Source organism: Odocoileus virginianus, chromosome 11 (assembly GCF_023699985.2).
Source record: "Odocoileus virginianus isolate 20LAN1187 ecotype Illinois chromosome 11, Ovbor_1.2, whole genome shotgun sequence".
NCBI classification, from domain to species: Eukaryota; Metazoa; Chordata; class Mammalia; order Artiodactyla; family Cervidae; genus Odocoileus; species Odocoileus virginianus.
Window position 1 is genome coordinate 39,596,765 of NC_069684.1, and position 27,392 is coordinate 39,624,156.

The following is a 27,392-nucleotide window of genomic DNA, read 5'->3' on the forward strand; positions in this document are numbered from 1 at the left end:
TTCACAAAATGTAAAATATAAACAAATGTAAAATATAAACAAAATATAAAATGTAAAAATACAGAATCACCCAACTATAAGTGCTTTATATAATCTGTAGCAAACATATCTGACAGAAGTCCGCATGTGGACACTGCAAGGCAGTGTCAGTATAGTTCTTATAGCTCTCTGACTGACACAATAGCTCGGTCAGAACATAAAGGAGATCTTTCCATTCCACCAAACTCCCAAGGGAAAGCTCAGGAGGCCAGACCAGCACATTCATCCGGTAGTAAGCCACTCCAGGATGATGTTTCAAATAATTTTCCCTTAAAACAGGAGGTTAATGTATTGGTATTATATATTTTTTTAATCTTAGCTTGAAAGAATGTCATATATATACATATACATTCATATATATGTATATATTTATAGATATGTAAATCTGTTAAATGAGTTACATTTAAAATTTTTACTCTTCCAGGAAAGAGTAATAGAAAGGGTAATATTTTTCTTCTAATATAAACTTCTGAGTACAATGAATAATACATATGAGGGAATGGGTTTAAGTCTATAAGTATTTTTAATAAATTTGAGATAGCACTTACTATTATGGTTTGTTGAATATAATACCATCTATTTTTCAAAATTATAAATCTTTGGATAATGCAAGAACTTGGAAATGTTTATATGAAATAATCCTGCATTAAAAAGCATAACATAAGATAGCTTATGTATATGAAAAAGCACACATATAACTGTGATCATGAAGAATTTAAAGTTACATAAATGTTTTAAATCTTAATATTTATTGAGAATTTTTTTTAAAGTAAAAATACCTAAGCTTTGGCTAACTAAAACAACTGAGCAAGGAGTGTGACTAGCATTCACAGGGTCAATCCTGACCTCATCAGAGGGAACATACAGATCTAGCAGGAAACAGCCAGAAACTTGAAAGTTAAGTGCAAATGGAAAGAGCCGAAGATTTCTGTAACTTCTCCATCTCACAACTTTTGCCATCCAGGGATATAGCTGTCGCTTTGTTTCCTATTACCAAAGTTACATGTGTCAACTGTTACAGCTACATAATAAAACAATACTAAGTAAATATCCCTACAAGGGAATTATATAATCTCCTTATCACGCTATCCAAACACATCAACCCACAAAAATGAGGCCTGTAATTTTTGAAGAGTCCAAAGAATGTCCTTATTTCAATGCAAATTTTGGATTATCTTCAATACTGTAAGGTTGGTACATTTCCACTGGAAATATTTCTGCTGAATTACCCTACTTCCCTAGGAGTATTCCCATTATGATTTTAATCTTTATGTTGGCCTACTTAAATGGAAAAAAATATTGACTATGTACTATCATTATTCATAAATTGGATTTTAACTACCATTTACACTTTTCTTACTGATATCAAGAAAAATAAGACTCTTTTTCCTTGAATCAGAATATTCTATTCTAATGTGGCTTTTTTGGGAATATTTTAAATGAAAGCCATCACATTTTTTTTCCAAAACTGATTTTAAGTATTAATGTAAAACTATCTGAATCCAAAATCCTTTTGAAATTATAGTTTCTATTTTATTCCAATGCCTTGCCCTTTTTAAAGGCAATCCCTCCAAAGAACCATGCAAAATATATTTATAATATATGAAAATGACATTGGGAAATTTATTTTCTGCATAAATTATCTTAATTCCAGGAAGTTATATGATCAGAACTAAAAAAAAGCCCATTAACCTTCAATGATGAAAATTAAGAAAAATTTAAGACAGTCTGTCTCTAGTGGTAATTTACCCTGTAATTCAATAATTTGGTTTAGGCACTTGGGATACTAAGATATGATGAATAACTATATTGTGCTTTATTTATTTGCTCAACCACATCTTCACTCAACCAATAGTCACTTAGCATCACCTATCAGTACTGTCTACTGGTGGTAGAACATGGTACAAGATAGTGGCTCCTTGTGTCAGGAGGCTTACAGTTTAGCAGGAACTTAAGCAATCAACCAATACTTAGCACACGTAATGAGTTCTTGTCATTTTGCCATCTGAAAAAAAAAATCCCTCAAATTCATCCATTTCTATCAGTTTCTCTCAAACTACCTAGCCCACGCTGCCATTACCTCTTAACTATATCACAGCAATAGCTTTCTAACAACTCCCCAATCTAGCTTTGTCCCCCTCCAATCCACTCTCTACAAACAATCAAAAAGATCTACAAAAATTTCAAATCCTATTATGTGACTCTCCAGCTTAAAAACTTCAAAGATGTCTCATCATTCTTAGGATCAAAATTTATATAATCCTTTTCTCTGTTCCAGTCACAGTGGCCTAAATTCAATTTCTTATATTCATCAGGCTCAATCTTGCCTTAGGCATTAATACAAACTTTCTCTGACCACTCAGTTTAACGTCACCCCCCTCCAAGCTGTGAGTCCCATCCCAGATACTTCTTAAATCAAACACATCATTGTATTTATTTTATTCATAGTTTGTAATCTGAATCTCATAGGTGTTCTTGATTATGTTTTCTTTATCAAGAAGTATCCTTCATAAGGGGCTTCCCAGATGGTGCTAGCGGTAAAGACCCTGTCTGCCAATGCAAGAGTCACAAGAGAAGCAGGTTTGATCTCTGGGTTGGGAAGATTCCCTGGAGAAGGGCATGGCAATCCACTACAGTATTCTTGCCTGGTGAATCCCATGGACAGAGGACCTGGCAGGCCACAGTCCATAGGGTGGCAAAGAGTCAGAAACAATTTAAGCGATTTAGTACATGCACACACATCCTTTATAAGAGTGGGAAACTTGTTAACCACTTTATCCTTAGTGACCAGGATAGTGTCTGGTACACAACTGGTGCTCAGAATATATTTGTTGGGAAATAGGTGATTAGGAGCATAGCACTGACACTTAGTAGCTGGCTAAATTACTCATTCTCTTTGAGTCTCAAACTTCATTTTTAAAATGGAGAATGTACATGAAATATTAACTAGGCTCAGTGCCTGGTAAACTACAAATGATAAATGTTAACCATTATCATGATGATCATCATCCAGACCACCATTCAGACTGAAACCTGGGCTTCATGAGTTTAAGCAGGTAGAATGAATAGCAGAGATGTTTTTTACAACTACAATTACTTTAGAACTAAGGTGCAACTTGTTAACTGGAAGTCCATTTGGCTTGGTTGAGTATTTTGACTAATCTGGATATACAAAACTGAGACTGAAGCGAGGGCTGGACTACATGCTAAGGAGAGCTGAATGGATGCACATAAAAGAATGAGGAAACACGGAAACACCTTGAGTTTGGGGCAATCAAACTGACAGTATTGAGTAGAGTGATGGGAAGGGGAAGAGAAAGAGGCCAGTGTACCCTCCTTGGGCTGGGCCAGCACAAGGCTGGAGTTGCTAAGTAGGGTGTCGTCAACTGGTTAAAAACTGCTGCACAGAGGGTTGTCTAATGTTATACTTAAGGTTGTTTGAATTTCTGTATTGCTTCTTCTAACCCTTAGTAAATATAAGTACTACAAATATCTTTATGTTACTATTTTGATAGAAATCAAAAGAACTGAGTAGGATTCATCCAAGACCCCAAGGGATATATGAGACATGCAAGCCCACAAATCCAAGCTCTGTCCTCACCCCCATATACAGCTCCTCCTTGACTTGGGGTATACACAATGACAGAATACCCTGGAGAGAATGAACCCAAGAAGAGGCCTACATAGCCCCTAAAAATGTGTGCAGGGCCACTTTTGTAATAATGCTAAAGGATAATATGGGCTTCCCTGGTAGCTCAGCTGGTAAAGAATCTGCCTGCAATGCAGGAGATCCCAGCTTGATTCCTAGGGTGGGAAGACTCAATGGAGAAGGGATAGGCTACCCACTCCAGTAGTCCTGGGCTTCTCTGGTGGCTCAGACAGTAAAGAATCCACCTGCAATGCAAGAGACCTGTGTTCGATCCCTGGGTTGGGACGATTTCCTGGAAGAGGGCATGGCAACCCACTCCAGTATTCTCGCCTATAGAATCCCCATGGACAGAGGAGCCTGAAAGGCTATAGTCCATGGGGGTCACAAAGAGTCAGACGCGACTGAGCACCTAAGCACAGCACAGCACAAAAAATATATTGTCAAGCATCTAATAGGTAGATTAATTATGTTTTCCATAAGCACATTATATTATATAGATTCTCTGAAGATTACAAGTGGAAATAACATAGCCTGGAACACAGGTTGGAAACCTTTCTATCAAGATCATCTGTCAGTAACATTACAAATATCATTACTGTAACACAGAATAATGGTTCAAAACATGCGGTCCACAGATGTTTGAAGGTGTTCATGAATCCATCTAAAACTTAAGGATAGGGTAGATAGTTTAAGGATAGGGAGAAAGCAGGGAAAATGTTGAGGACCTACTATTACCACCATACAAACTCGAGCTTAAAATTATTACGTGGGGTTATCACGCTATTGCTTCTGCCATCTTGGATAGGAAATCACATAGTTTGATATCACCATCTCTAACTCACAGGCTGAAGGAGAGGCAGCATGGAAAAGTCCCACTGAAGAGATAGAATCTGAATTTCCTCTTACTCTCTAAACCATACCATTCTCTGCTGAAAAATTCCAGATCCCATACATCTTATCTCGCAATAGGAAATGACAACAAATTGGAAATTAGAAGGCATGTGAGTCAAAGAATGACATTATTGTTCAGTTCAGTCGCTCAGTCATGTCCGACTCTTTGTGACCCTATGAACCGCAGCACTCCAGGCCTCCCTGTCCATCACCAACTCCCAGAGTCTACCCAAACTCATGTCCATTGAGTCGGTGATGCCATTCAACCATCTCATCCTCTGTCGTCCCTTTCTCCTCCTGCCCTCAATCTTTCCCAGCATCAGGATCTTTTCAAATGAGTCAGCTCTTCGCATCTATGTTATTGTAGGAGGGTGTAATATTACTTGCAATGATAAGAATAAATATATAAATGTGATACCTAAAAGTTTATAAAGGCACTTGTTAACATATGATTTCTTAGAGTTGCACAAATTCCTTTTCAGGTGATTTGGTCAATAACAGTCCCCATTTGATAAGCTAAAACAGAGGCTCAGAGAAGTTTGACTTGTTCCAACACTGGCAGTTAATCATAGAAAATTCACATTCTCTAGCATCTTACCCTTTTCACTGCACCATTGTCTATAGGGTCTTTCGTTCAATTAATGTCACCCTGTAAAGAGTTTGAACCACCATTCTTTAATCACAAGTACACTTCATAAGCCATTTACATTTACTACAAACCTGTCATAAGTTAAATAAAACCATATCCATTTACATGACATAATATGCTATTTATTCCACAGCCAACTAGATCATAATGAAAACATATCAGTCTAATTACATAAGCAAGCAGAAATAAGAAAGAACATAGAAACAAACCATAATTCTCTATGCTAATTTGAATGTACATTATTAAATAAATGACAAACATGTAGCTTAATAATATTTACAGGGCCACATTTGCTTTACTGAGACAGAAAAACTGCCATGGAACAGGATTTCCAAAATGTGTAGGCACTGATGTGAGAGATATCAGAGGAACAAAATACAAACACTCAACTTACCAACAAACTGACTCTAAAAGTTGAGTAAGAACTCGTGCTTATTATCACAAAGGAAAATTTTAAATTTGGAGTTTTCAAAGTTGCCCGCAGAAACATGTTTAATCCATACCCAGAAGCATAGTTAAGCTATGACAGCAAGGCTGGTATGAAATCTAAGCATCATTTAAAACTGCTACTAAAGGATGGGTGTTGAGGGAACAAATTCAAGAGGCCAGAGACTGATCACTACCTCAAAGCCCCACCCTCCTCACATTTCTCCTGACCTCCTTTCCCCATACCCTCTCTTCAATCCTCATCTCCCAGCAGATGCTAATAACTATTAACTGAATAATTCTGGAGAGCAAGGAACAGTGCTGACGCCTCCCTTCTGTCCCACCAGCAGGTTCAAAGGTGGCCTGCGGTGGAAGGAACTGCTGGTAAGAGAAACTGAGCAGAATAGAGAACCAGGGTGACGGTAGCCAAGAGGCAATAAGATGGGAATGAATGAGAATGGCTCCAGGGGAATAACGCTCTGTCCCACTGACACAAAAACACTGAAGATAGGGGTCATGAGTCAGGCATTAATATCTGGAAATTTTCCTACCTCTTTTTTTGAGCAGTTTTTTTTAAATGAGGAACAGTATCTAATGACTACAGTATAGCTGTATGTGGCCCATCAAGTTGCGACCCTGAACTTGGGCTCTCCCCTCCATCCAGCACAAGCCACCATCTTCTCTTGCTTCAACCATTGATACAGTCTTCTAGCTAGCCTCACTTCTTCTCTTCTTGCCGACCCCACTCCATCCACATACACATTACATCCCACACATCATGCTCAACCCAGCAGCCAGAGTGATCTTTCTAAAATAGAAATCCAATCAGGCCACATCCTGTTGACACAGGCAGATGGTTTTCAATTATCCTCGGGATAAAATCCAAATCACTGGTGGGGCCTGATGGGATACCTCTGATTTTATTTCCTATTTCTCTGTCTTACCCCTCCTCCATTTTGCCCACTCCCACCCTAGAGGATTCTTCAATACAATCTCCGACACAGTTCATCATTCCAGTCCTTGCTGCAGTGCTTCTTCTTTCCAAACACTCAATCTAAAGGTTCCTCCTCCCATCAGTTTCTAGCTCATTGACCTATTTTCTTCAAAGCACTTAATATCTGATTTTGTATTATTAGTCTAGTAGTTAGCTCCATAGGGCACCTAACTTGCCTGTCATTTTCTCTTTTATCAATTACTCTAAACTAGGAAAACAACCCTTTTCTTAACTTTCTTCACCTCAATCAACCCAATTTGTTTCAAGGATCATTGTTACCCATCCCTGCCTCTCAAGACACACACACACAAACCACCTTTCACATATATACCTTTAATAAAAATGTTCTCTGGCACCCAGTTACTATTATAACTGCACACGTGTATTTTCTGTTTATTGTAATCAAGTGCTCATGACAGAACTTCAGCAGCAGAGATTTTGTAAAAAGCTTTTCTGAGTTGATAGCAGAGAGGAGGGGCTGACGGGTGACCATGAGCTCACCAAGCCCTCAAATCCTCCTCCTTCCCTGCAAACAGCATCATGTGCCTTTCAACTGGCTTCTTTCAGTGCCCACACAGCCAAACAAGGAAAACAACAAAACCCCTAAAGCCATACTCCAACGGTAGTGGCTAATCTGAGTCTTCAGAGCCCCTGATACTAGCACTCAGGGAAAGGTCAATGCCAGGGTGCCTGGAACACATCTTAATAAATCCTCAGTGGGACGAGGTTGACTAGGAAAACTCCAACACCTTGGAGGTTCTTGCCTCCATTTGTGGTTGAAGGCATAAACTCTGGAGCCAGATAGCTTATATTCAAATTTCTGCTTTGTCATCAAGCAGTTGTGAGACCTTGGCAAGTGAGTTATTCTCACCAACACCAAATGTTTTCCATAAGAAGAACTGAACCCAAAGAAATGACTTTCAAAAGGTTATGTTTTTTCCTTCACTTACTTACCTGAAAAATGAAGCTAATTATAGTACTTATCATTTCAATTATAATGTGGATTAAATGAATCATTAGTGAAAGTTGCTTAGTCGTGTCCAACTCTTTGAGACCCCATGGACTATACAGTCTATGGAATTCTCCAGGTCAGGATATGGGAGTGGGTAGCCTTTCCCTTCTTCAGGGGATCTTCCCAATCCAGGGATAGAACCCAGGTCTCCTTCATTGCAGGCAGATTCTTTACCAGCTGAGCCACAAGGGAAGCCCAAGAATACTGGAGTGGGTAGCCTATCCCTTCTCCAGTGGATCTTCCTGACCCAGGAATTGGACTGGGGTCGGCTGCATTGCAGGCGGATTCTTTACCAACTGAGCTATGAGGAAAGCAAATGAGTCATTAATCAGTATAAAACTAGGAATTTCCTGGTGGTCCAGTGGTTAAGAATTCAGTTTCCAATGTAGGGAATGTGGGTTTGATCCCTAGTTGGGGAATTAATATTCCACATGCTGTGGGCCAACTAAGTCCAATAAGCTGCAACTAAGCCCCGACACAGCCAAAAGTAAATAAGTATATAAAGAAAAAAATAAAAATAAAACTAGTTATAATTATTATGCTTCTTCAGCAAGGTCTTTTGCTTTCCCTGGAATAAATGAGAGAGACTCAGAGGCCAATCTGTATTTAAATGTACATAAATAATCACCTAAAGCCTTGTTAACTAAAATGTGTCTAAGAGAAGATTTAGTAGGGCAACTGAACACAAAAGATTTTCTATTTCCTGATGTTTATATCTAGGAAGGCATCTCAGAGCTCTGGGAAGCTATAGCCTTTAAACACTGGAGCTTCCACAGAATTAACAGGGTTATCTAAGCAGCCAGCCCAGGAAAGAAACCAGTGCTAATCCTCAGACTCGTGACCAATGTCACATTTGACTGAAGTTAGTAAAATATATGACATAAACATTTGAAATAAAGCTTTTGAGTAGAAATTTCCTTTGGATCTTTCTATAGGATTTGATTTCCTTTTAATTTGGACTTCCCTGGTGACTCAGACGGTAAAGCGTCTGCCTACAATCCGGGAGACCCAGGTTCAATCCCTGGGTTGGGAAGATCTCCTGGAGAGGGAAATGGCAACCCACTCCAGTACTCTTGCCTGGAAAATCCCATGGACAGAGAAGCCTGGTAGGCTAGAGTCCATGGTGTTGCAAAGAGTCGGACACGACTGAGCAACTTCACTTTCACTTTCACTTCAGAAAATGTAGTGGCCCTCAGTGGGTCATCTGATACTTATTCCACACACTATTGTGCACAAAGCACTTAAAACAAGGCAGGACACAAAGCTTTCCCCTAACAATTTGAGAAAGTACCTTGTAGTGCTTTCAAAAGCTATCAAGCCAAGAATGGAAGGACTTTTAACTCTGAAATGCTTGCCATTTACAGTCAAACACAACTGACACAATCTCACCTGTTAAATAGTTTTGCCATCACAGAGTATTCTTAACCAATGTTTGCATGCTGCATTATAAGCACCAAAAACTTCTCACCTCAGACCAGAGCTATTAAAATTTCCAAAACACTGCTGAATTTCCATCCATGCCCTCCCAAGTTTACCAGTATCATTTTATAGAACTTTAATGGCTCTGTAAGACTGATTTTTGTCTGTGTGTGCTTTTCTCTATCAGATATAAACGAGTAATAAGTCACAGGACCAAAATTATTAACATTTAACGTGAACCAGAACACCATAATTATCATAATTCATGCTTTTACATAGATATCAAATTCTCAAAGAAAAAATTTGTATAAACAATTATCTGGGACTCACTTGAAGACTAGTGATTTGGACATTTTCAAAAGCCTGTCATTTGAGACAGATGTCACAGCAACAATTCCAAAATGCTTTATTAACTCTGCATCACTGCTATTAACTTTGTTTCTATGATGATCTATTACCTTGAATATTTTCAAAACATTATTTAATGAAAATAGCTTTCACTATATCAGTAACTTGGCCATTCTTACAAAGAAGGAAGTTTTCAACTACAGGTCCCTAACTCCATTCCTTTAGGTAAACAAACATGTGAGTACATCACAGAAATAAAAGATATTTGAGGGAACTACTGTAAAATTTAAAATCTATGAGGAAAAAACAGTGTTTCTTCAAACAAACATCCCAAGCCAAGTCTTATTAAATGAAAACCACCAGTCTCAATACTGTATATGACAATAAAATCAACTCATCTGAAACAGAAGCATTTTAATTTAAAAAATTCTGTCACTTTTGTGACTTACCTCATCATCTTTGTACCAGGACAAACTCTCAGCAGTAAGGACAAACCAGTATCCCTTAGAGCCTCCTTTCATGATGCCAATGTTGCTGATGGTTAGCCATCCCTTGCGAATCACCTTCAAGAGAGCACAGATCGGCAGAGCTGTTTAGTTTAATATGAGCCTATGGGGAACACAAGTCTTGTCCTTAGTTAAAAATAAGATACAAGTTACAGTAAGAACAGCATTGTTTCCTCAAAGTTCAACTTCTCTTAAATTATTCAAAATAAAGTATCTTCCAAAAGCCCAGATAACTAGAGGGAAGTCTCTCCCATCAAATGAACAAAATCCAATCAAAATTGCAGATTCATAGGGATGGTGGAAGCACAGAGACTGAAACAGGAATAAAATATAGCAAATTAAATGCTTGTGCCTGGCCTATTTATGGCACTGCTGCTACAATTAAAATATGTTTAGTTGATTGGATGAACAACAATAGATTCTCCATGCCCACTGTCTCTTATCCCTGTCCAGCCCACTGGCCCATTTGTTTGCCTCGTTTGCATCTCAGAATTTCCACCAGAGACTGGCCACCAAACGGTGAAAAGAAAACACTCAAGCCAACCAGTTAGTTCCTTGTTAACAGCTGTGAATAAGCTGAATGGGAGACAAAGCTGAAACAATACGCTAAAATTAAAAGTTTGAAGTTTTTAATGGTGCAGATTTATCCATCTACTTCTGGTTGTTTTTGCTAAGCTAAAGAATACCCAGAATCATAAAAACCTTTAAACAGTGTTTAACTTTTCAAACATTAACAACTTGGATAGAAATTATCTACAAATGGCATTTAACTGAAGATCTATTTTTTCCTCATGGTTGTTGCAAAGTTAAATTCTGTTTTCCACATGGCATAGTTTACCATTTCCTCTATGCTAGATAATTTTTGTTGTCACAGAAAGGAAATACTACATGGAACTGTAATATCATTCTAAATATAAAAAATCACCCTATACCTACATGTTCATTATGCTAGACATCCTGAAATATGTTTTTAAATTACTTACTGAATGACTAATGAGTGTCACTTCCTAAAGGTAAATGGAAATACCCCAATAATCAGATTTTATTTTTATATTTACATTTTATTTTTTAAGTTTTCTAGTTGAAGAAGGAAAGCCAGTTCTAGGGAAAATGGTGAAAGAAGTCAAGGTCATTACTGGTCTTCCAAGACTCACTCCACACCCCAGTCTCAGTTACCCCTGATTCCCTGTTGCAGTACCTACCAGCATCAGCTATTTTTCCCTTTTTGAACTCTAGAGACCCCCAGACAGAACCCCACTCAGGCATATACTGAGGCAGCGTGACTGTTTAAAATTACTCCTTCTTATCCTCTGCTTCAGAAAGAAGGAAACAATACTTCTCAAAGTATGGTTTATACCATACTTAATAAAATTAAATGGTTACAGTAAATAACCATTGGGATGCTTTCTAAAAACACAGATTCTTGGGACAACTAGAAATCCACATGAATCAGAATAGATACATATGAAACCTAGGAAGCTACAGATTAATACTTTGCAAAGTGAGTCTTTTTCATACCAAAGTTTGAAAATCACTGCGTGTATACATACAACCAAAATTTCATTTTCCTTACAGCAAATAATCTCATTTAATTTTTAGGAAGAAGGAACTGGTTATTTCCCAGTAAGACTGTTACCCACACCACCACAGCTTACAAACAGCATACTCAACATAGCCCACTCAATGAAAGTATATTTACTATTTCATTTATCAGGCATCTTGGATAAAGAAGTCTTCCAGATACTCTACGAACTGCAATAAGAAAATCACCATTTCACCTGTTGATAAAACAGGCTGGCTTCATTAAGAAGAACCATTTCACCTGTTGATAAAACAGGCTGGCTTCATTAAGAAGAACCATGAATTTAGTTCAGCAAACATTTGCTAAGAACATATCATATGTCAATATGAGAAAGGTGATGATGCTACACCCTGCCCTCAAGAATTTTACAGTTTTATAGGGAATGAAGATCCATAAAGAGATAATTTCAACATAATAATATAACAAGAGATGTATGCTAAGTAAGAGAAGGAGTACTGGATACAACTTAAAAAAATGTTAATAGTTTATAGGCTTTCCTTGGAAACATGGTAGCTCAAAAGAGCCTAACAGAATTCAATTAGACCAGGAAGTAGTCCTGTCTGTCCATTTATGTGTTCTCCATAAAGAAGGACAAAAAAAGAACACAATAGGAAAGAGCCACTTCATGCCGAAAATATGAGTTGGGATGAAGAAATTGAGGCTGGAGAGGTAAGTGGGGTAAAATCAGAGTCAAATCCGGTTCAACAGACCCCAAATTCTAGATAAAATTGGCAAAATAAAAATAAATTTCAAGTATACATGTAAATTTATTAAGTATATATGACCATTGTACTACTAAACTGTGTACATCCACAGAAACACACAAAGAAATCTGAAAGTATGATATGAAGATGAAATAAATATTTTATTTTTTTATTTTGTGGGAGAAATCTATTTGTTACATTTATAACTTAGCTATTGACTTCTCTGTGTCACAGTGACAGTACTGGCATCAACATATTTATATATATATATATACATACACACACACACACACATATATTTTAAATACTAATAAATCTTAACTGTTTTCTTGTTTTCTAGATAAAACTATGTATTTAGATGTTCTATTATATCCTCCTGCATTCCATCAGATTTTCCATGCTCCCTGAGACAAACTAGGTTATGTAAGCTGCTGAAATAACCCAGGAGAGAAATGACCAAGGTGTGAAGTAACGTCATGATGAAGAAAGCATAAAAATAAATAAACCTACCAGACAAACACCTAGGAGACAAAACCAGTAGGACTTATGGCTGGATGAAAGGGGGATTAGTGAAAGGAAAGACTCTAGAACTGCATTGTACAGTAGCCACTAACCACATATAGTTATTGAGCCATAATGACTAGTTTAATCTCAGATGTGTGATAAGTGTAAAATGCACAGTGGATTTTGAAAACTTAATACAAAAGATATGTAAAATATTTCACTAAATGTTTTAAAATGTATCACATGTGAAAATGATAATATTTAAGATACACCGTGTTAAATAAAATGAGGCAGGTGAAATGAATATTAAGAATAGATTTTATTTAACACAGTATATCTTAAATATCTCATTAATGTGGCTTCTATTATATTTTTACTGGACACTGTGCTATTCTAGAATGATTCTGGAACTCATGGGCCTACCAAATCAGGAGCAGAGGAAGAGAACCAAGTTTTAGAAGTGAGGGAGTTGACAGTGAATTCAGTCAAGGCCATGCTGAATATGAGGTACCTGTAGGAGACACATGGGCTTCCCAGGTGGTGCTAGTTATAAGAACCTGCCTGCCAATGCAGCAGACAAGGGTTTGATTCCTGGGCCGAGAAGATTCCCTGGAGGAAAGCACGGCAACCTACTCCAGTATTCTTGCCTGGAGGATCCCATGGACACAGGAACCTGACAGGCTACAGTACATGGAGTCAAAAAGAGTTTGACAAGACTGAAGCAACTTAGCATGCATGCATTTGGGAAATACAAATAGATGTGAACTGACCTCTGATGCAAAATGGAAATGTTAGGACTGGACATTTAGATTTGTGAGTCATCAGTATATATACATAAGTGACAAGCATTGATAAAACTGTGTGAAATAGTAGTGGCTCACAGTGGAATCCTGGGGAAAATATAAGGTTGGTGCAAAAGTAATTTCAATTTTGCATTGTTGAACTTTGCTACTTGATACTGGAATATATTCTTGAATAAATGTGGTTAAGTTATACATCATTTTAATGAATGTTTATTGCTTTATGTTTTTTGCTAATGAATTACTACTTGCTGTTTATTTTATATGTATTTTACACCTAAGAAATGATGTTAGAAAAAAAAATTCAAACAATTTTTTTATTCAAGTTCAAAATGGGTCTTAAAGCAGTGGAGACAACTTGCAGTGTCAACAACACATTTGACCCAGGAGCTGCTAATGGAATGTACAGTGCAGTAGTGGTTCGAGAAGTTTTGCACAGGAGACGAGAGTCTTGAAGATGAGGAACATAGTGGCCAGCCATCGGAAGTTGAAAACAGACAGCTGAGAGGATCATTGAAGCTGATCCTCTCAACAGGAGAAGTTGTCCAAGAACTCAACGTTGACCTTTCTATGGTCATTTGGCATTTGAAGCAAATTGGAAAGGTGAAAAAAGACTGACTGCCTCATGAGCTGACTGCAAATCAAAAAAATTGATGTTTTGAAGTGTTGTCTTTTCTTATTCTATGCAACAGCAATAAACCACATCTTGATCAGATTGGGATATGTGATGCAAAATGGATTTCATATGACAACCAGTGATGACCAGCTCAGTGAATGGACCAAGAAGAAACTCCAAAGCTCTTTCCAAAACCAAACTTGCACCAAAAAATGGTCATGGTCACTCTTTGGTGGTTTCCTGCCTGTCTGATCCTCTACAGCTTTCTGAATCTGCGAAACCAGTCCATCTGAGAAGTATACTCGGCAAATTGATGAGAGGCACCAAAAATTGCCATGCCCCTGGCCAGCATTGGTCAACAGAAAGGGCCCCATTCTCCACAGCAATGCCCAATAACACGTCGCACAACCAATGCTTCAAAAGTTGAACAAACTGGGCTACAAAGTTTTGCCTCATCCATCATATTCACCTGAACTGTCGCCAACTGACCACTACTTCTTCAAGCATATCGACAACTTTTTGCAGGCAAAATGTTTTTACAACCAGGAGGATGCGGAAAATGCTTTTCCAGAGTTCATCAAATCCCGAAGCATGGATTTTTATGCTACAGGAATAAACAAACTTATTTCTCATGGGCAAAAATCTATTCATTGTAACGGTTACTATTTTGATTAATAAAGACATGTGTGAGCCTAGTTATAAAGATCTAGAATTCAGAGTTCAAAACCATTAACAAAGCCATAGGCAAGGTGAATTTCAAGGAATGTGTGGCTAGGAGTGTCAGATTCAGCAAAGAAAGGGACATGTAAAGTGCAATGCAGACATCATAGTGTCATAGTTATGTCAGTTGCAGTGAGGTGGTGGGATGAGTCAGAGTTCACTGGATTGAAAAGTGAGTGGGAAGTGAAAAATGGAGACAATGGCTACAGAGAGCTCTTTCTAGAGAAGGAGGAAAGCAAGTTAAAACCAGAATAGACATAGGGTCTAAGGAGGTGCTTTTGCTATTTATGTGGTTGCTATTGTTTTTTTATTTGCAGATGTTTTTTCTTTTTTGATATGAGCAAAAATTGAGTACATTTATTGCTTGAGGAGAAATAATAGGACAGGGTAAGAGACATAGAAGAAATGATGTAATGACAAAGAAGATGGGAGTGGATGAGATGAAGAGCACAGGGAGAGGGCCATCTTTGAACAGGAATGAAGCTGCTTGATCTTGTGAGCCTGGGAGGCTGAAAGAGTGAGGGTAGATGTAGGTTCTCTGTGTGGAAAAGCATAGAAGGTTGAGAAAGGTTATAGTTGAACTTTCCATTTCTCTTGATAAGAGAACAGACTGAATAATCTGCAGGAAAGTAAGGATGAGAAGCTGGAAAGAAGTCTTGAGCACAGTGTTAAGCATTGGGACAATTAGTAATTGAATGAGAGACAGCATAATTGGAATCAGTTTAAAAAAAGAAAAGAAAAGAAAAAAGGTTGACAAAACACAACACTGAAAACCCCTAGAAGATAACATAGGAGAAAATCTAGATGACCCTGGATAAGATGATGCCTCTTAAGATACATACAACACCAAAAACACAATCTGTGAAAGAAATAAGTTGGTAATTTGAACTTCATTAAAGTTAAAAATGTCTACTCTGTAAAAGACAGGATCAAGAGTGTTAGAAGACAAGCCATAAATAGGGGGAAATGCTTGCAAAAAACATATCTGATAAAGGACTGTTATCCAAAATATACAAACAAATCTTAAAACTTGATAATAAGAAAACAAAAGACCCAATAAAAAATAGGCCAAAGACATTAATGTACATCAACAAAGATATGCAGATGGCAAACAGGCATATGAAAACATGTTCACTATCACATACCATTATTTCTGTCCTTTATTGTGCCCATCTTTGTATGATATGTTCCCTGGTATTTCTAATTTTCTGGAAGAGATCCCTAGTCTTTCCCATTCTATTGTTTTCCTCTACTTCTTTGCATTGTTCACTTAAGAAGGCTTTCTTATCTCTCCTTGCTATTCTTTGGAACTCTGCGCTCAGATGGATATATCTTTCCTTTTCTCCTTTGACTTTAGCTTCTCTTTTTCCAGCTATTTGTAAGGCTTCCTCACACAACCATTTTGCCTTCTTGCATTTCTTTTTCTTGGGGATAGTTCTGATTACTACCTCTTGTACAATGTCATGAACCTCCGTCCATAGTTCTTCAGGCACAATGTCTATCAGATCTAATCCTTTGAATCTATTATCACTTCCACTGTAAAATCATAAGGGATTTGATTTAGGTCATATCTAAATGGCTAAGTAGTTTTCCCTACTTTCTTTAAGTCTAAATTTTGCATTAAGTTCATGATTTGAGCCACAGTCAGCTCAGATCAATAAAGGACAGAAATGGTATGGACCTCACAGAAGCAGAAGATATTAAGAGAGGTGGCAAGAATGTAGAGAAGAACTGTACAAAAAAGATCTTAATGACCCAGAAAACCAGAATGGTGTGATCACTCACCCAGAGCCAGACATTTTGGAGGCCAAGTGGGCCTTAGAAAGCATCACGAAGAACAAAGCGAGTGGAGGTGAAGAAATTCCAGCTGAGCTATTTCATATCATAAAAGATGATGCTGTGAAAGTGCCACACTCAATATGCCAGCAAACTGGGAAAACTCAGTAGTGGCCACGGGACTGGAAAAGGTCAGTTTTCTTTCCAATCCCAAAGAAGAACAATGCCAAAGAATGTTCAAAATATGGTACAATTGCACTCATTTCACATTTCTAGCAAAGTAATGCTCAAAATCCTTTAAGCTAGGCTTAAATAGTATGTCAACCAAGAACACCCAGATGTTCAAGCTGGATTTAGAAAAGGCAGAGGAACCAGAGATCAAATTGCCAACAACCGCTGGATCATAGAAAAAGCAAAAGAATTCCAGAAAAACATCTACTTCTGCTTCATTGACTATGCTAAAACATTTCACAGTGTCAGTTCAGTTCAGTTCAGTCACTCAGTCATATCATACTCTTTGAGACCCACGGACTGCAGAATGCCAGGCTTCCCTGTCCTTCACCAACTCCCAGAGCTTGCTCAAACTCATGTCCATTGAGTCAGTGATGCCACCCAACCATCTCATCCTCTGTCATCCCCTTCTCCTCCTGCCTTCAGTCTTTCCCAGCATCAAGGTCTTTTCTAATGAATCAGCTCTTAGCATCAGATGGCCAAAGTATTGGAGCTTCAGCTTCAACATCAGTCCTTCCAATGAATATTCAAAACTGATTTCCTTTAGGATGGATTGGTTTGATCTTTCAGTTCAAGGGACTCTCAAGAGTCTTCTCCCACACCACAGTTCAAAAGCATCAGTTCTTTGGCACTCAGTTTTCTTTGTGATCCAACTCTCACATCCATACATGACTACTGGAAAAACCACAGCTTTGACTAGATAGATCTTTGTCGGCAAAGTAATGTCTCTGCTTTTTAATATGCTGTCTAGGTTGGTCATAGCTTTTCTTCCAGGGAGCAAGCATCTTTTAATTTCATGGCTCCAGTCACCATCTGCAATGATTTTGGAGCCCAAGGAAATAAAGTCTGTCACTGTTTCCCCATCTATTTCCCATGAAGTGATGGGACCAGATGCCATGATCTTTGTTTTCTCAATGTTGAATTTTAAGCCACTTTTTCACTCTCCTTTTTCACTTTCATCAAGAGGCTCTTTAGTTCTTCTTCCCTTTCTGCCATATGGGTGGTATCATCTGCATATCTGGGGTTATTGATATTTCTCCTGACAATCTTGATTCCAGCTTGTGCTTCATCCAGCCCTGCATTTCAAATGATGTACTCTATATGTAAGCTAAATAAGCAGGGTGACGATACACAGCCTTGATATACTCCTTTCCCAATCTGGAACCAGTTCGTTGTTCTATGCCCAGTACTAACTGTTGCTTCTTGGCTTGCATACAGATTTCTCAGGAGGAAGGTAAGGTAGTCTGGTATTCTCATCTCTTGAAGAATTTTCCATAGTTTGTTGTGATCCACCCAGTCAAAGGCTTTGGCATAGTCAATAAAGCAGAAATAGATGTTTTTTCCTGGAATTCTCTTGCTTTTTCTATAATCCAACATGTTGGAAATTTGATCTCTGGTTCCTCTTTTAAATTCAGCTTAAACATCTGGAAATTCTCGGTTCACATACTGTTGAAGCCTGCCTTGGAGAATTTTGAGCTTTACATTGCTAGTGTGTTGGACAACTGCAATTGTGAGGTAGTTTCAACATTCTTTGGCACTATGTTTCTTTGGAATTGGAATGAAAACTGATCTTTTCCAGTCCTGTGCTCACTGCTGAGTTTTCCAAATTTCCTTGCATATTGAGTGCAGCACTTTAACAGCATCATCTTTTAGGATTTGAAATAGTTCAACTGGAATTCCATCACCTCCACTAGCTTTGACTGTGTAGATCACAACAAACTGTGGAAGATTCTTAAAGAGATGGGAATACCAGACAACCTAACCTGCCTCCTGCTATATGCAGGTCAAGAAGCAACAGTTAGAACTGGACATGGAACAACAGACTGGTTTCAAACTGGGAAAGGAGAACGTCAAGGCTATATATTGTCACCCTGATTCTTTAACGTATATGTAGAGTACATCATGCAAAATGCCAGGCTGGATGAAGCACAAGCTGGAATCTAGATTGCCCAGAGAAATATCAATAACCTCAGATATGCAGGTGACACCATCCTCATGACAGAAAGCAAAGAGAAACTAAAGAGCCTCTTGATGAAAGTGAAAGAGGAGAGTGAAAAATCTGGCTTAAAACTCAACATTCAAAAAACAAAGACTATGGCATCTGGTTCCATCATTTCATGGCAAATAGATGCGGAAGCAATGGAAACAGTGACAGACTATTTTCTTTGGCTCCAAAATCACTGCAAATGATGACTGCAACAATGAAATTAAAAGATGCTTGCTTCTTGGAAGAAAAACTATGACAAATCTAGATAGTGTATTAAAAAGAAGAGACATCACTTTGCCAAAAAAGGTCCATATAATCAAAGCTATGGTTTTTCCTGTAGTCATGTGTGGATGTGAGTGTTGGACCATAAAGAAGACTGAGCGCCAAAGAATTGATGTTTTTGAACTGTGGTGTTGGAGAAGACTCTTGAGAGTCCCTTGGACTGCAAGGAGATAAAACCAGGAAATCCTAAAGGAAATCAACCCTGAGTATTCATCGGAAGGACAGATGCTGAAGCTGAAGATCCAATACTTTGGCCACATGATGCAAAGAACTGACTCATTTGAAAAGACCCTGATACTGGGAAAGATTGAGGACAGGAGGAGAAGGGGATGGCAGAGCATGAGATGGTTGGATGGCATCACCGACTCAATGGACATGAGTTTGAACAAGCTTTGGGAGATGGTGAAGGACAAGGAAGCCTGGCGTGATGCAATCCATGGGGTCGCAAAGAGTCGAACATGACTGAGCGACTAAACAACAACAAAATAGCACCTTTATTCATAATTGCCAAAACTGGGAAATAACTGAAATGTCCTTCAGTAGATGAATGGATAAATAAACCATGGCACATCCAGATATTGGAATATTATTCAACACTAAAAAGAAATTAGCTAACAAGTCATAAAAAGACATGGAGAAATCTTAAATGCATATTCCCAAGTGAAAGAAGTCAATTCAAAAAGCCTAAATTTTGCATAATTCCAACTATATCACATTCTGGCAAAGGGAAAACCATGGAGAAAATGGGCTTCCCAGATGGCACCTAGTGGTAAAGGACCAGTCTGCCAACGCAGGAGACATAAGACATGGGTTCAACCCCCAGATAGGGCAGATCCCCTGGAGAAGGGCATAGCAACCCACTCCAGTATTCTTGCCTGGAGAATCCCACGGACAGAGGAGACTGACAGGCTACAGTCCATGAGACGAGTAGCTGTCAAGGGTCGGGTGGGAACAGGGAGAGACACGTAGGCAGAGTACATAGGGTTTTCAGGACTTCCCTGGTGCCTCAGAGGTAAAGAACCTGCCTGCAATGTGGGAGACATAGGAGGATCCCCTAGAGAAGGAAATGGCAACCCACTCCAGTTGTTCTTGCCTGGGACATCCCACAGACAGAGGAGCATGGCAGGCTACAGTCCATGCGGTCACTAAGATCAGACACGACTGGGCAACTAACACACAGACATAGAATTTTTAGGGTACTGAATATACTCTGATACTATATGGATATCATTATATGTTTCTCCAAACTCAAAGAATGTATAACACTAATAGTGAACCAGAAGTTAAACTATGGACTTTGGGTGATTATGATGTATCCATGTAGGTTCATCTTTGGTTTAACAAAAAAAGTACCACTCTGGTGAGTGATGTTGATGAGGGAGGTTATGTATGTGCAAGCACAGAGGAAATATGAAAAAAATCTCCATTCCTGCTTCTCAATTTTGTTGTAAACCTAAAACTTCTCTAAAAACATAAGGTCTTAAAAATACTTGCTGAAAGCTGAGAATAAAGACCATAAACTTCAGGGCCACAACCAGCAGTTACATTATCATCTCTAAAATCACACTGCACACCTGATGTAGAAAAAGTGAAAGTAAGTGGGAACTGATCCAGTGTTCTAGACCCAAGTGACCAAAGTTCATGGATGTAAAGATGTTGAAGGTTTTCAGCAAGAGAGCAATTTAGGTGATCATCCATTTAATCTAAGCTAGGCAGAGAAATGAGGCCAGGAGGGAGCTAATAGAGAGGCAGAAAATAAACAACAACAAAAAAGGCAAGTACTACATTGATTAGGTGTCCCCAACCCTGAGGTCATGAGCCAATAATGGTTTATTGCACAGCAGGAAGTGAGTGGTGAGTGAGCAAATGCAGCTTCATCTGCAAGTCCCCAGTGCTCACATTATCACTGGAACCATCCACTCCCTTCCCACATCCATGGAAAAATTGTCTTCCATGAAACCGGTCCCTCGTGCCAAAAAAGTCGGGGACTGCTGATGTAGGTAACGGCAAAAATAGAGTTTGGAGAATTTAAGATGATGTAAAGCAATGAACTGCCTCATCTTATTGGCATCACTGGATTCACCTGTCAAAGATGCACTGTTTCTAAAAGTATTGACTGTTATAAGCAAAATGGATATTTTATTAAAAATCATTTAGTCCAGTGGATATAGTCAACTGAGCTTTATGGAAATTATGAGGTAATGCTGCTGCTAAGTCTCTTCGGTGGTGTCCGACTCTATGCGACTCCATAGACGGCAGCCCACCAGGCTCCTCCGTCCCTGGGATTCTCCAGGCAAGAACACTGGAGTGGGTTGCCATTTCCTTCTCCAATGCATGAAAGTGAAAAGTGAAAGTGAAGTTGCCCATTTGTGTCCGACTCTTAGCAACCCCATGGACTGCAGCCCACCAGGCTCCTCTGTCCACGGGATTTTCCAGGCAAGAGTACTGGAGTGGGGTTCCATTGCCTTCTCCAATGAGGTACTAATAACAGCTAAAATTAAATTTGCAAAGGCTCCACAGGATTTTCAGACAAGAATACTGCAATGGGTTGCATTTCCTCCTCCAGGGGATCTTGCCGATCCAGTGATCATACACACATCTCTATGTGTGACATTATGTGTGTCTCTTACTTTCTATGACATTAGTCATTTTAATTACAATAGGCTTTCTCACTTGGAAAGAAAAAGAGGATTATAATTACAGTTGCCATGCTGTGAGTACACGTGGCCCACATCCCTTCACAAGGAACCCCATGGAAGTGTGTTCATTGCTGAATGCTGTCAGCAAGCAGTTGTCATAAAAATGTTTAAGAAGCTCTGGTCCAATCCCAACCCTTCCTAGGGTAGGGGTGGGGGGAACATATTGGTCACAGAAGAATTATCCCCCTCAATGACAAACAGCTCAAAGTAAGAATTAAGAAAGAGCAATTCCTAATGTACTTTTCTACAGAAGAACTGAGGGGGAGAAAAATCACAAAATCAAGGAGAAACATTGCAACAAAACAAGAAAAGACAAGTATTAAGGAAAAGTGGTCAAAACACAAGAGATATGAATACTAAAGGGAAATTAATAGAACAAAAAAAAGTGAAGGAGCAGGAAAAGGTAAAGACTAATAACATTTTAGAAGAACATTAAGACAAGTGGGATTGACTGTGATCTCTTCATAGAGAAAGATATAATACATTAATTTGGTATTCAAATTTAAGATTACCAAAATAAATCTATCAACATTTGGTACAATAACCATTTGCAGCCTCTTTGTGTTTGAATATCAAATTCTGTCTTGCGTGTCCAAGTAAACAAGAGCATAAATATATGACTGGGAGGGACCTTGAAAGCTGAAAGGGCATGTCCTATTTGTAAGGCTTGAGGCAAACCATCTTTAAATATTTATGACTATAAATATGACCCAGGCTTCTCTTCCCAAACACAGATACTTAAAAAGTGGAAGAGGGAGAGTGGAGCGACCCACCCCTCTCCTTAGCGGTGAGCCTGTATGTTCTAGTTAGTTCCTCCATGTCATGAAGTCAGGCCCTGTCAGGGTTGGCAAAATCTGAATGTTAGGGGCAACTTCAGACTTCAACATCTGGCTGGCACACTGGATCATAAAATTAAAACACAAGACAAGGAATAAAATTACAGGAAGAAAACAGTCCATGTGGAAAAGCTTTAGGCCTTGAACTTTGTGAGCAGGGCATTCTGACCTTGGCTTAAGTTATGGTAGACCATACAAGTTTTTCTCAGCTTGGCAGCTGGTTTTTAACTGTTGCAGCCTGTATGTGGAGGTTGTAACCACAGACTTTCATATTTCGATCTTGGGAGATTACAAGAGGCTTTAACCATAGGTGAGTAGCTGCTTCTATAAAGGTAGTCACATTCCGCAGGGCTGACATTGGGGGATGTACGAAACTGCAGAGGCCCAGCAAGGGCACAGGCCAGGCAGATCACCTGGCTAGTTAGGAGGGACCTACCTTTGAGAGCACAGGCCTCCTCAGGACATAGGCTGCTTATCCTTGAATTTGGCCAACAGAGATTTTCCTAAATACGTGTGCCTGGGGCAAGAATTCAACTCTAAGGAGAAAAATCTTCCTAAATAAAGGCCTGATAGACTTCAGGAAGGAGAATTAGACTTGCTATGTTTGAACTGTACTGCAGTTGAGGTTCATCTATATTAACATATCACAGAGAACTCGAGGTTCTAGCTTTTGTTTATTGGGTTGGCCAAAAAGTTCAGCTAGTGAATGTGTTGTTCAATTAAGTTCTTGGTGAAAAAGCAAAATGTCTTTATTTTTTACATAAAATGGAATGAACTTTTTGGCCAGTCCAATATTCAGGGGGCAGGGAGGTGGGTAGGAAGAGTTAGGGGCTTCCCACACGGTGCTAGGGTAAAGAACCAGCCTGCCAGTGCAAGAGATATGAGTCATGGGTTCCTTCCCTGGAGGAGGAAGAGCCCTTGGAGGAGGACAAGGAAACCCACTCCAGTATTCTTGCCTGGAGAATCCCATGGACAGAGGAGCCTGGCAGCCTGCAGTCCATAGGGTCGCACAGAGTCAGACACGACTGATGCAACTTAGCACATATGCATGCAGGAAGGGTTAGGTTAGCTGCTCTCAGTGCCACCCTTTACCCCAGGACAGGGCAAGAAGGGAACTGTGGACAGTTGCTGCTTATTTAGACTCAAGAGTCAACTCCACACTCCCCACCCCAGCACATGTTCTCAAACTTCTCTGGGTTCATCATCTAAGCAGAAGAAAGTCTCCTTAAGGCTTCTAGATAAAATTATATAACAACAGACAGAGAAACAAAACCCAAAAGGAAGTAAAAATTACATTTTAAATACGCTTCACAGGAGAGAAAGGTAACTCAAATGTGACCCGGTGACTAGGTCTGCCATGGCTGCAAAGCCCTAAACTTTGAAATAGCAATGTTTCAAGCTTTCTTCTCCAAGACTAAATATTAGATGGCTTTCCCTCTTTACGCATAGAGCAGCAATATTTAACTTACAGAGAGATTTCCTCAATACATTTATAGGTTCACAAACTAGAAGAAAAACTGATTGACAGCAGGGTAGGGCTAAAACCAGCAAGATTTTCTCTGTCTACCCTCTTAATTCATACCTCTGAAAGTCTGCTATCATCAGTGCCTATATCTAGGAAAAAGGTCTAGAAATATAACATAACCTGAGATAATTTTAAAGGCTAAAGAATCTATTTGTCTTATTAAATTTGGTTGTGGCAGAGCTGGTGCTGGGATTATCTTTTCTGTGCCCTCTTCGCTTTATTTATGAAGTAAGGAACACAAGAGACTATTTCAACTTCAAAAGCCCAGAAGGAACAACCCATTTTATGGAGGCTAGATCAGGGTACAGCTGCTGAAAGAACACCAACTCCACCTGGGCAACAGAGACCCAGAAAGGAAGAATTGCAGGATGACTTTAATATGATGTTCCACAGCTATTTCAGACTCCACAAACATGTAATCTTTGGACTTTAATTTCTGAGAATTTCATAGTACAAGGGGGCTCATAGTCACAAAGAGGACACATCTATTTTGTTGAGATTTTATTACTGGGTGTAATGCTTTATATTATCAATATCATGTGATCACTGTAGAATCTTTGATAGGCTAGGGGGAAAATATGGCTGCACGTAATTTGAAATAGGGAATAAAATAGGGAGGAAACATGTGACCTGGAGCACAAACCATGCCTTAGAGTGAACTTTATTCATGTTCCATCTAGACCCATTTCAGAATCCTCTATCCACTAGTGGTCCCAGGAAGATGTCCAAACAAGCCATGATTGGAGGAGATGCTTCTAGAAAGTAGTAGCAGGGCTCACAGACTGTTGATCTCTTCCCCCAAAGGATGCTAGCAACACCCTTAGTTAACCGCTAACTTAATGATTAAACTCAATGGAATAAAAGGTGGAGGAAGGCTGAGGAATCCCTCAAGGGGTGGGGGGATAAAGACAGCACACCTGTTGTTTCCTCACTCTTTCCAGCCATGGAGGAGGAAGGTGACGTCTCAAACAGCAAAATCTAGACAAATAAATAGAGAAGTGTAGTTCCAGGATCATTCCCTCCCCCACTCTCCCACTTATTCAACTTTAGAGCTAGCTTGCCCAAAGAAAGCACACCCTGAGGAAGAAAAGGGTTCATGAGTGCAATTTTTTTTTTTTATAAACTACATTGTTCAAAGTGTACAGATTAAGTTTTGACATAATGTTTATATTTTTTAAACCATCTCTAGAAATCAAGATGGTAACATTTTTATCATTCCCAATAGTCTATTCATAACCCCTTGGCATTGCCACCTCCCAGCCCTCTCTCGTTTTTGTTTTTTTTTTAGACTGTTATTTTGGATTTTTTTAATTAATTTATTTATTTTAATTGAAGGCTATTAAATACTTTACAATATTGTGTTTTTTGCTGGTTTTATTGTGATTTTACAATATAAGTAGTTTTTGCCATGTATTGACATGAATCAGCCACAGGTGTACATGTGTTCCCCAACCTGAGGCCCCCCTCCCACCTCTCTCCCCATCCCATCTCTCAGGGTCATCCCAATGCACAACCCCGAGCACCCTGTCTCATGCATCGAACCTGGACTGGCGATCTGTTTCACATATGATAATATACATGTTTCAATGCTTTCTCTCAAATCATCCCACCCTCACCTTCTCCCACAGAGTCCAAAAGACTGTTCTTTACATCTGTGTCTCTTTTGCTATCTCGCATATAGGGTCATCGTTACCATCTTTCTAAATTTCATATACATGCATTAGTATATGGTATTGGTGTTTTTCTCTCTGACTTACTTCACTCTGTATAATAGGCTCCAGTTTCATCCACATCATTAGAACTGATTCAAATGCATTATTTTTAATGGCTGAGTAATATTCCATCGTGTCTATGTACCACAGCTTTCTTATCCATTCATCTGCCAATGGACATCCAGGTTGCTTCCATGTCCTGGCTACTGTAAACAGTGCTGCGATGAACACTGGGGTACACATGTTTCTTTCAATTCTGGTTCCTTAGTGGGTATGCCCAGCAGTGGGATTGCTGGGTTGTATGGCAGTTCTATTCAGAGTTTTTTAAGAAATCTCCACCATGTTCTCCATAGTGGCTGTACTAGTTTGCATTCTCACCAACAGTGTAAGAGGGTTCCCTTCTCTCCACACCCTCTCCAGCACTTATTGTTTGTAGACTTTTTGATAGCAGCCATTCTGACTGGTCACACATGTGCAATTTTAAGAGATAAGTTTAATTCAGGGAAATGTTCAAAGGTTTTTCTCACCTAAGACACTTGACAAGTCAGTCAACCAACAAATATGGAATGCCTATGATGGACCAAGAACTGGGTGAGGAGCTCTGCCCCTTTGTCCACAGATGGAAGCAAATGTGACAATGCCCAGGTAAGTCTCACCAGTGGGCTGACATAATGTGAAAAATACGAACTTATGACTGGGATAAAGAAGCTGTGAAAACAAGTAAAGCAAAGCATATATAAAGGGGTTTAAAGAATAATTAAATTAAAATACAAAGTAATCAAATATTTGTTGAAATATTGTTTTGTTCTCAAGACTCTATAAAGTACTGCTATGATTGAATTCACTAACTGACATTTTTATGTTTGGCTGTTACTTCCATGGATTTAAATTTCCAGGAAATCAGAGCATGGAGTTTTGTAAGGGTCTGAAATAAGTAAAGCATACAGTTTGACACCATCTAGGAATTCAAAAAATAATATCTAACATTTAATAAACACTACTCTGTGCCAGGAATTGTACTAAGAGCTCCATGTGTATTATTTCTTTTAATCCACATAGTAATCCTTTGAAGGAGGTATAATTTTCCTGGGAAAGATGAAGGCAGGAGGAGAAGCGGACAACAGAGGATGAGATGGTTGGATGGCATCACCGACTTAATGGACTTGAGTTTGAGCAAGCTGTGGGAGATGATGAAGGACCGGGAAGCCTGGTGTACTGCAGACCGTGGCGTCACTAAGAGTCAGACACGACTAAGCAACTGAACTGAACTGATTATTTTCCTTATGTGACAAATAAGAAAACTATAGCCAGGCTCCTATCACACTGCCAACAGGCTTTCTTCCATTTTGCTCCACTTTGCAGAGCACACTCTGAGAATTCAGAACCTTAGTATGTGAATAAAATAGTCTCCAGGGTAGTCTGATTTCAGAGATATAGTCCTTAATTCATAGCACATAAAAAGATGTTGGCAACAGTACAGTGTCT

General features: G+C 39.0%; 1 protein-coding gene across 7 annotated transcripts in view; it reads right to left on the minus strand.

The window, feature by feature from the left end:
* DNM3 (dynamin 3) overlaps positions 1–27,392 on the minus strand; it is a 609,645-nt gene that overhangs the window by 274,830 nt on the left and 307,423 nt on the right. For all 7 annotated transcript variants that reach the window (XM_070474325.1, XM_070474326.1, XM_070474328.1 and 4 more), the window contains one exon: positions 9,877–9,990. In XM_070474325.1, coding sequence (XP_070330426.1) covers positions 9,877–9,990 — 114 coding nt within the window. The remainder of the gene's footprint in view (positions 1–9,876; positions 9,991–27,392) is intronic.